Consider the following 11492-nt stretch of genomic DNA (forward strand, 5'->3'; position numbering starts at 1 on the left):
GTTAGTGTCTTAACAACCGTTGCACAGATGCATGTTCATTAATTGTTTATGGTTCATTGACCAAGCATGGGAAACAGTGTTTAAACCCTTTACAATAAAGATCTGTGAAATTATTTAGATTTTTACGAATTATCTTTGAAAGACAGGATCCTGACAAAGGGACATTTCCTTTTTTGCTGAGTTTATGTGTGAGTGTGTGGGTAGAGTCCAGTGAGTGTGCATCAAGTCAGTGCAAGAGTGTTCATGCAAAAAAGGGTCAATGCAAATACTCTGGGTAGCCATTTGATGAACTATTCAGCAGTCTATGGCTTGGGGGTAGAAGCTATTCAGGAGCCTTTCGGTCCCAGACTTAGCGCTCCGGTGACATTTCCGTGAGGTAGCAGAGTGAATGGCTTGGCTGGCTGGGATCTTTAACAATTTTCCAGGCTTCCTCTGACACCGCCTGGTAAAGAGGTTCTGGATGGCAGGGAGCTCTGCCCCATTGATGTAGTCTGTAGTGTCTTGCGGTCGGATGCCAAGCGGTGATGCAGTCAGTCAAGATACTCTCAATTGTGCAGCTCTAGAACTTTTTGAGGATCTGAGGGCCCATGCCAAATGTTGTCAGCCTCCTGAGGGGGAAGAGACGTTGTCAGGCGTTTTTTACGACTGTGTTGGTGTGTGTGGACCAAGTTAATTCCTCAGTGATGCGGACACAGAGGAACTTGAAGCTCTTTAACCGCTCCACTACAGTGCCGTCAATGTGGATGGGGGCGTGCTTGGTCGTCCGTTCCCTGTAGTCCACGATCAGCTCCTTTGTCTTGCTGACATTGAGGGAGAGGTTGTTGTCACTAATGTCCTCCCTATAGGCTGTTTCATCGTCATCGATGATCAGGCCTACCACCATTGTGTCATCAGCAAACTTAGTGAAGGTGTTGGGAGTCATGCGTGGCCATGCAGTTGTGGGTGAACAGGGAGTACCGGAGGGGACTGATCATGCACCCCTGAGGGGCCCCCGTGTTGAGGGTCAGCGTGGCGGATGTGTTTTTGCTTATCCTCATCACATGCGGACGGCCCGTCAGGATCCAGTTGCAGAGTGGGGGTGTTCATTCCCAGGGTCCTGAGCAAGGAGGGCACTATGGTGTTGAACATGGAGATATAGTCAATGAACAGCATTCTCACATTGGTGTTCCTCTTACCTAGGTTAGATTGGCAGTGGAGTGCAATAGAGATAGCATCATTTGTTGGTCTGTTGGGGCGGTATGCGAATTGTAGTGGGTCCAGTGTGTCTGGGATGATGGTGTTGATGTGAGCCATGACAAGCCTTTCATGGCTACAGATGTTAGTACTACAAGGCGATAGTCATATAGACTTGTTACCTTGGCATTCTTGGGCACAAGAATGGTGGTCTGCTTAAAACATGTAGATATTACAGACTGGGTTAGGGAGAGGTTGAAAATGTCAGTGAAGACACTTGCCAGCTGGTCAACGCATGCTCTGAGTACGAGTCCTAGTAATCCGTCTGGCCCCGCAGCCTTGTGAATGTTAACCTGCTTAAGGTCTTACATTAGCTGCTGAGAGCGAGATCACACAGCCGTCGAGAACAGCTGGTGCTTTCGTGCATGGTTCAGTGTTGCTAGCCTCAAACCAAGCATAGAAGTTATTTAGCTCATCTGTTAGGCTTGCGTCACTGGGCAATCTTTGTCCTGTATTGATGCTTTGCCTGTTTTCATGGCTTGTAGGAGGTTGTAGCGTGATTTTTTATAAGTGTCCGGATTAGTGTCCCGCTCCTTGAAAGGGGCAGCTCTAGCCTTTAGCTCAGTGTGAATGTTGCCTGTAATCCATGACTTATGGTGGGGATATGTACATACGGTCACTGGGGGAACAACGTCGTTAATGCACTTGTTACTGAAGCAGGTGACTGATTTGGTAAACTCCTCATGTTATCGGAGGAATCCCGGAATATATTCCACCTTCATCGGACCACTTCCCTATTGAAAGAGTCACTGGTACCTCCTATTTGAGTTTTTGCTTGTAAGCAGGAATCAGGAGGATACAGTTATGGTCAGATTTGCCCGAAGGGCGGGCGGGGGAGAGCTTTGTATGGAGTAAAGGTGGTCTAGAGTTGTCGCCTCTGGTTGCACAGGTGACATGCTGGATTTCAGCTTCCCTGTATTAAAATCACTGGCCACTAGGAGCGCTGCCTCTGGATGTGCATTTTCTTTTTTGCTTATGGCCCTGTAGAGTTCGTTGAGTGCGGTCTAAGTGGCATCACCAGTTTGTGGTGATAACTAGACAGCTATGAAAAATATAGATGAAAACTCTCTCGGTAAATAGTGTTGTCTGCAGCTTATCTTTAGGTCTTCTGACTCAGGCGAGCAAAATATAGAGACTTCCTTAACATTAGAGATTGCGCACCAGCTGTTGTTAACAAAGAGACACATCCCTCCCCCCTAACCTTACCTGACGGTGCTGTACGTTCTTGACGACGCATAGAAAACCCAGCTAGATGTATATTATCCATATCCTTGTTCAAGAGGACAGATCAAGACATTATTCATTTATCCACAATTTTTGATAGTACTACGACTATGGAGGGCGGGCAAGAGAGGAGCGCTAGAGATTTTTTCTTCTCGCCCAAGTCCTCTGATTGGCTCAGCTCCAACTTCACACAGTTGAGTGCAAAAACCACAAAGTGCCAACTAGATGCCTATTTTTACATATTTTATGGTAGTTTTCATTCTATGGCAGCCATGTTCAGGGTTCATACACATTTTGACAAGTCTCTGAATGTCTTTGAATGGCCCAGGCAGAGCCCGGACTTAAACCCGATAAAACTCTGGAGACTTGAAAATATCTGTGCAGCAACGCTCCCCATCCAACCTGATAGAGCTTGAGAAGATCTGCAGAGAAGAATGGGATAAACTCCCCAAATATAGGTGTTCCAAGCTTGTAGCGTCATACCTATGAAGACTCGATGCTGTAATTAATAGCTGCCAAAGGTGTGTATTTTATTGTACTGATCAACAACATATGCATAGAAGTAGCTTATTTCTTCAAGTGCACACTTTCTCTTTAAACAGCAATGATGTCATTCACGAGGAAAGAGGGGGGCAGTTTGCTAAGGCAATAGACCATCTTTGGAAGAGATGTGAGAGAGAACGATTATGTGAATTAATAAGTTTTGGTGGCAATTAGCTTTGAAATCAGCATATTTTGCATTATCACAAACAAAGTACTAGGGATAGTGAATTGATGCTGGCTTCAGCTGCACGCTAGCAAGGATAGTTAGCCTACCAAGCTGGAAGCTACCGGTATCTTCTTGCATTGTAATGTGTTCTAGCCTGTATGGACATTGTTTTGAGAACAATAATGAACATTTTCAACATTTCTACATGCCGTGTAGCATTATTCAAGTGAGTTATTCAGAGGTTTCGGTATACTGTGCAACACTAGTGCATAGTCTTTAGTTGTTTTAACGGAATAGCCCAAAATGTGTTTTTTCCCCCCAGCTCAGATATACTCAAGGCATACAACACAGCGTACGCATAACCTATAAGCCTAGTGTTTTTATTTTGTAAATATATATATTTTTTAATGTATGCATTTTGGCCCAAACAAGGTCCCTGTACCGAACGGTTCGGTACGAATTCGTGTACTATTACACCCCTATTAAATACCTTTCGAAATATAGGACAGATTCACTCTGACTCGACAGGGCTAAAACCCATAGCAACCAACCAGAGCTGTCCCTCTACAGGCACGCCACTCACGTCAAGAACACTCCACAGACAAGGTCTGAAAAGGCTTAGGATAGCTATCGAAGCTGTATCTTGGGCTGTGCAGATGTAAAAACTTCTCAGACTCAGTGGGATGTGTAGGACTGGGAGCGAGGGAGGTTTGCCGTAATTACAGGAGTCTCGATGACTTTTACAGACTGGGAGTGTCCATCTTACTGTAAACCCTTTCTTTGACAAACTAATGTTACTCTGACTCAAAACTCAGATCAAACTTCAAATCCCAGAGAAAGTAGACTTTTTTTCTTTCTTTTTTTCGGTACAGATAACCTCTGGTAATAACGTTCATGGTAACAAACTAATAGACTATAAATCATTCTTTGAATTTTCCATGGTGAAGCCTACTTTTGAAGTACCATGTTATTTTTGACAAGTGCTCTTGATGTTTTGATGGTTATGCTTAGGCAAATATCTGGATCAAAGTGTATGAAGCCAAAGGCAAGTTTCCACATTGTGTGTGGACATTGAACAAGACTATTGCTCTATTCATTCTATTCCAATCTATTCCATAAATGCCTAGCACAGTGCTGCTCTCTCTTCTCAAGCAGTGCATCCCACAACTGAATCATTTTACATAGTGCAGGCAGGCAGACAGGCAGAGGTTGAGATAAGGACACAGTGAGTTAACCCAGTGATTCTCTGACTCGTATCCCAGCTGGTCCTATGGCCTTCTAACTATCAGCATGGAGGCCTGCACAGTCAGTGACTGTCTCCCCTCAATGACATCATCACCCAATGACTGACAGAGGTCGGAGCTCAATCAGCTGTGACGTTCTCATCATAGCCCACAGCCTCAGTCAGAGGAAGCTATTGTGTGTCCATTGAGTTGCTGCTCTCTTACTCCTCTCTGTCCTTGGCCTTCACCACCAACCCACACTACTAATATACAATGGCCTCCTCTCCCTCTCTGTTTCCTCCTCTTTTACTGCACTGTATTCAGAGAGGAGTTCTCTTTGTCCTACTCTGTGAGATGTCTGTCTGGCCTGTCGTGAATTATTATTAGGTGTGGTGTAGTGCATTCTCTTGGGCCACGAACCACTCCCTACAGCTCAAGCAAAATCAAATCACGGAATCCCCCGCAAAAAAAACTAAACATGCGCGAGCACACAGGCACACACGATTACGCTCAGTTTTATTATGTTTGTGGCGGAGGATGTGAGGTCACTTTCAGCAACCTCCACACACACCTGCCAGTACCTACAATATGAAAACACAGTGTGTCTCCCTCTCCCCATCTCTCTGAGGAAGTAACACCTTACGGAGTCAAACCAGGTCACCACAGCAACAGGGAATCACACAATGTCTCCAGTAATAGACTCGATTGCTATAAGGATGCACATTTCCGTTAATTTTGCTACCAACTAACTGAACCTCATTAACCGGTAAAATGACTTGGCCAACAGAAAACACGATCAGAGATTTGTATATATAATGACGAGATGCTTATGTTGTTTCCAGCCTAACAATTGGAGTCGTACCAAGGCGGGAAGGCGGGTGAAAAGGTTAGGCCCAAAATAACTTTATTTGCAGGAAAACACAGCTCTAAACTACACACCTAATGTGAGCAGTTCCACAGAGTTGAACATCTGTTAGAAACTTAGAAAGAGGAGGTCTCTAATAGCAACGACTATGATGGGTTTCTAATATGACTAGGATTGTGCCTTTGGCATCTGGACAATGAAAGAAAGTTGATATGAAAACCAATAGAACAGGAAAGAAATGGCATGGGGAAGTCTTTATAAAATAACTGCCTCCACATTTCTATGGTTGGATTTTGGCCAGGCTACTTTGAAGCAAGGTAAGACATGCCTCATTATTTGAAGTGAAGTAAACCGTTCAGGTTTCAAACAATTATACTGCCTCAAGCTCACGTTGCAAAGTGGTGGGTGACGCGCTGATAGTCAATGGTAGGCCGGCTATAGCCTATGCAACCGAATGGCAAATGGGTGGAGCGCTTTACGAGTTGAGATTGAGAAATAAAAATAGCTACTTTTTAAATCGTGGCCACCAAAGTTTTTAACACGCGATTTCATTTAGAATTGTTATTTTTTGCGCAATGACTGGGCTTCACTCCAGTAGCCTACAGGCTTTTTGAGGAGCTACTTTCGCACTGTCTGACAGGTGGTAGGCTATTCCGCTCTTCAAACTAGGTATGCTGTGTGAGTGTGATAAATAAAATGCATGACGACTAACAAAAATACACACGCGCCAATTTAATTCCACAAAATGATGCAAATTAACCTATAGACTGATAAGCATTAAAAATGTATTTGATGGCTAACCGATTTACATGCCTAATTGCTATCCTCATCCTGCCATCATTCTTATCCAAGTTTCTCCATCAAATAAAAGGCTGGGAATTGCCAGGGACCTCACGATACAATATTCTCACGATACTTAGTAGGGATGCACGACATATCGGTGAACATATCGGATGTCTAGCTAACGCCCGATGTGCAAAACCGATGTCAAAGCTGACGTGCATACCTATATAACGAAGGTACATGACGTAATAACGCCACGTAGCATTCCTAAACTAGCCAACCACATCTGCTGTGTGGATCGAGCAGTCAACAAGTCAAGCAGTCATTTAAAAGAGTAACAAAATTTCAGCGAGACAACTCAAAGGCGAAATCCATTAAAGCCAAGATAATGGAATTCATTGCCCTTGACAATCAGCCGTTCTTTGTCGTGGGCGATGTTGGCCTTCGCCGACTGGTCGAGCATCAGTTAACACTACCAAGTGCTATTTTTCCGATGCTGCCCTACCGGAGTTACACAGTAATAGCATTACTGCTATTAGCTTCACGACATGCATACTATAGAATGCCGTTTGGGTCTTTGCGTGTCAAAAAAGATACAGTAGCACTGTCAAAGCTGTACAAAAAAGTCAGCAAACAAGCAAACACCAGCCACGAACTATGTGTTTATAATATCGCCTTGGTAATAAAGCATCATTTGTTAGACCGCAACTTCTGGGGTAGCTAGCTTTAGCTTGGTACCTAGCTAGCACCAATACAACCCAGCCTGAAAACAATGACCAGTAGAAACTGCAGTCATTTCCCTTATTCTTATACTAGGTAAAAAATATTAATGAACGCGTTAAATTATGTGACGTGCAGTCATATTCAGGTCCTGATTGGTCAACAAACTTATTTGACACGTCAAATAGTGTTAAATAGTATATTTTTGGACACGTAAAGACCCAAGCGGCGTTCCATAGAAATCCTGGTTGAGAATGAAACAACTGAACAACGAAACAGCAAGTAAGTGAAAGAAATAGGTTTTGATTATGTTTTACTGGTAATGGGGACATACATAAATGCCAACAAAATAACTTTTTGGTCAGTGTGGTGTGTGTGTAACCTTTACTTAACTAGGCAAGTCAATTAAGAACAAATTCTTATTTACATAGACGGTCTACCCAGCCAGACCCGGACGACGCTGGGCCAATTGTGCACCGCCCTATGGGACTCCCAATCACGGCCGGATGTGATACAGCCTGGATTCGAACCAGGGACTGTAGTGACGCCTCTTGCACTGAGATGCAGTGCCTTAGACCGCTGCGTCCATGTGTGTGTGTTAACTATTTAACTGTACTAGAATGCTTAAAAGGCTGCTAAAAAAAAATATATTGGATATCGATATTGGCCAAAAATGTCCTATTGGTGCATCACTAATACTTAGGTGCCAATTCCATACGTATTGCGATTCTCATGATATATGGAATGAGATTTGATACTGTGATTGTTTTGGTCTGCTGCAAAGGGACAAGAGAGAGCATGGGAAAACAAGTTTATCAGTCATGGAAATAAAAGTGCTAATAAAAAACGAATTGGCTCCCTATTAAAAAAGAAGATGGAGAACAAGCTATGAAGAAAAAAGTATGGAATTTGGTGCAGGTACATTCAACTAGCGCAAAAAATTATCTTGCAATATTGTCAAAATGATACGTTATGATAGGCATATATGGTTAAAAAAATCATATCCCGATATGTAACTGTATAGATCCCCCCCCCCATCACTACTCTTCATATAACACAATTCAGTCCAGGTTTAGACAAAGAGCTATTACAAGAGAATCATTTGTTTATTACCCTGTAACGGGACAGGATGGCTGTGATGTAGCCTACTGTAAACAACCTAGTCCTCATAAACCAGAGCCGAGTGTGAGAGTAAGCCAAGGCAATAGCCTGCTTGTTTTTATGAATAACGGTGATTCTTACATACTCTTATCCCTGTTAGTTAGTTATGACCTGACTTAGCCCTGTCCTAGCCTGCCCAGCTGTTCTGTGGTCTCTGACTCAAACAATCACACAATGACAGAGAGATGAGAAGACAAAGAAAAAGGGATGGAGAGATAAAGGGAGAGAGATATATATATATAGATAGAGGGAGGCACAGTTAGTTTTTACAGTTTCCACCCTTCCCCCCTGGCACTTACACAGACAGGGTGATAGTAGGACCTGCCCTAAAGGAGGTTCACCCATCCAGCCCTATTAGAGCTGGCTTTTGTTACTATAATGTTGATTGTCCTTTCTTTGGTCCCTCGTTTGGAACTTTTGGTGTTATCATTCAAATTCTCACTCTCAAACCACATTTGCTGAAACTCCATGACTCTAGTATGGAGGATTCCCTACCCCATTATCCAACAGTAACAATGAACACCCCTCCCCTAAACAGCCAACTGGAGTGTCAGGGCAGGGGCCAGATCATATTACAGGCCTGGGACTGTGGCATGTAGAGCAACAGATGGTTGCTCTGAGGCTTACAGAAAAACAAAGGGAAAGGTGGAGAAAGAGAGGGAGGAGAGGGAGAGACGACCATGTGGTCGAGTGCCCCTGACATGCACTTTGGACCTCATCAGCCAATGGAAACAATGTGTGTGTTTGTGTGTGTGTTCAAAGTACAGGCCTGCATGTGCATTTAAGCTTGACTGGGAAACAAAGTGATCAACATGTTCCTTGTACAGTAATGCCAGATTAACAAAATAATAACAGTAAAGTGTGTCAGGAATTTCTCCAGGCCTTTTCCTACATGTGGAACAATAACTATTCTTCATTGTGAGACTCAGAATGTCTGCTGGTGGTATGATGGCATCAAATAAATGATCTTGCTTTTAAATTGAATGTCAACAATTTTCTAGTGTTTATCTGAACCATAATCTGGGTTTACAGGAGACGCTGAACATGGCGATTCTCCTTTAAGCCCAGAAAGCAGCCGTTCAACTTGCCATTCAGCAGCGTGTCAAGCTGTATCTGCTTCCAAAAAAGGTTTAAATAAAAAAAGTTACATGCAACCGAAAAAATGCTTTGTTAGAAAATAATATAAGTATTGTTTTTGACCAAGTGCGCATGCACCAAATCCACCTCTTCTGCACCTCCTGCCATACAGGCATTAGAATTAAAATACACAAAATAAAGCCTATCTAGACATATACAATCCCTGTAAAAACATACGCTATATGGTATACTTACATGAAATATTATTGCATTCCGTGTAGTGCGGGAGAAACAAGAAATTGATATGACGTTCATACACTTATATGAAAGTCTATTTTTTAATAAGTACCAAACTGATTTTGACAGTATTAAGCTTGAAAAGCTGGTGAATGGCAAGTTGAATGGCTTCTTCCTGGGCTTAAAGGAGAATCGCCATATTCTACGTCTCCTGTGAAACCAGTTTCTGGTTCAGTGTTTATCATGCTGAGCAGTAGAAGATTAATGTAGCTACTCTTGCCATGTTATTTTTGTCTGGAGACTAGCCATTCCCCATAAACACATGGGTGCTGAGAGATTGGTGTGTAGTTAAATTTACCTCTTGGAGACGTTTCTTGGCCCGCTGGAGAGCCTCCTCATATCCTTTCTGTCTCAGCTCACTCAAACTCTCATAGTACTCTTCTGTGTCATCACTCTCTGTAAATAGCACCTGGGCAAGAATCTTCCAGCCGCATGTGTCCAGAGCATGGCCCAGGTACACTTGTAGTTGGTAACACAGAGCGTCCGTCTCCCGTTGAGACACCTCAGGGGCCCCGAATAGCACCGTCCACATGCCTGACTGCTCCTCGGGGAAAGGAGGCAGACAGGGCTCCAGGTCCGAGTTGACAGCGCAGAGCTGGACGTGGGCTGCCCGCACGTCCTGGAAGGCGAACAGACCTGCCCAGCTGTAGCCCTCTCGGCTGCTATCCGACTCCTCTCCGTCACCATCGTCCGAGGAGCGAGGCAACCCAGAGACATCCGCTGGTTCCAGGACCTCGATGTCGGTCATCTTAGAGGGCACGATGTCCCATGACCCTAACGTAAGTGTTTTGATAACACTCTCGGCTGGCATTGACGAGGCACCCACCGCGGCTGTATTCTCTCGAATGGGGCTCTTTGTCGGACTTTTCCCTTTCGGTTTGACATTAGATCGAACTTTAATCAATGCGGAGATGTCATCTTTTCTTTTGGTGGGACTTTTTAGTGGAGTTTTGCGTTTGTCTGCCTCCGGCGCTAGCGTGGCGGGGGATGCGAGGACGCATTCGACGTCTTCCAAGAGCGAATCCCGAAACGCAGACCGTTTCTGTACTGTTCTATTGTGGCAGGTTATGGCGAACTTTCCCTCGATCTCGTTCCAAGCGACGATAAAAACGAATTTGTGTCTTTCCTTTTCGTCGAAAACATTTGGTCGAACGGCCACCCAGTCCGACTCTACAGAATCCTCCATCATGAATGACATCTCATCCAGCCAGTAAAAACGGAGCTAAAGAGCTCACAAACGAATACCGGTACCCCTTATCACAGTTCGTCGTTGAGGCTAAAAAGACTAGCTAACCGAGAAGATTACAAAAAAACAACCGTGGCTCGCTTTGTTTAGAAGCTTGGAGAGTTGATTAGCTACCCTCTGAACCTTAAGCAGAATTTCATCAAATAAAACGTCAAGTTGAAGAAGATATGCCCGTTAAATTGCTCGACTAACGTCCATATGAACAAAACAGCCACGAAAGCCGTAAAAGTCGAATTATTATTGTTAGTTGCCAGGCTTGTCATCGCTCCACCTGCCTCGCTCACCTGTCTGCTACATGCGTTGGCTGGATCCCTTTGTGCGACTAACGTTACAGACAAACAATGCAGAGCCACGGTTCCCATCGACGTCAAGAGAGGAGGATCTGTTTACAAGCAGTAAACGCCAGAGAGATGCGTGCAGTAAAATTCGGGGGAGGGTTTTTCTGAACAAAACCCCCCTTCGGAAATACTGTTTTTACTGTGTCTGAGATGTTGTTAGTCTAAAGACAACCGGGAGATATTGTCCAGGAACTGTCCCTTTGTTCGGTTCGACAATTTGTTGTTGTTTTGATGTCGCATCTTTCCCTCTTTCCAACGTTTTTCTTCCAACTGCGAGTTACTATGACGTAGTTCTGCACGAGGAGCGTAAACATCTGCACGTGGGACACGCAGTGGACGTGGTGACGCAGAATTAAGAAAAAAGGTCAACGTACAAATCCCTATTTCATTTAATCAAACCTCTGTTAATAGAACCCTTTGTTAATGTGTTATAAATAATAACACAATTAGTAACAGTTGCATCCCCTGTCAAGCAATCATTTGTTGTCATAAAGTATATATATATATACTTTTTTTTCGGTGCAGGTGACGAATAACATTTGATTTGATAACACTTGCTCTCTATAATAAGTCAATGTAGCCTATGGGCCTACATTGAACAAATACATACAATAAC

General features: G+C 43.7%; 1 protein-coding gene across 1 annotated transcript in view; it reads right to left on the bottom strand.

The window, feature by feature from the left end:
- LOC129863799 (junction-mediating and -regulatory protein-like) overlaps window positions 1-11188 on the bottom strand; it is a 45226-nt gene extending 34038 nt beyond the window's left edge. The window contains exon 1 of the mRNA XM_055936057.1: window positions 9591-11188. Coding sequence (XP_055792032.1) covers window positions 9591-10490 — 900 coding nt within the window. The 5' untranslated portion in view covers window positions 10491-11188. The remainder of the gene's footprint in view (window positions 1-9590) is intronic.
- Between the last annotated feature and the right edge of the window lie 304 nt (window positions 11189-11492).

This window comes from Salvelinus fontinalis, chromosome 10 (genome assembly GCF_029448725.1).
Source record: "Salvelinus fontinalis isolate EN_2023a chromosome 10, ASM2944872v1, whole genome shotgun sequence".
Lineage (NCBI taxonomy): Eukaryota > Metazoa > Chordata > Actinopteri > Salmoniformes > Salmonidae > Salvelinus > Salvelinus fontinalis.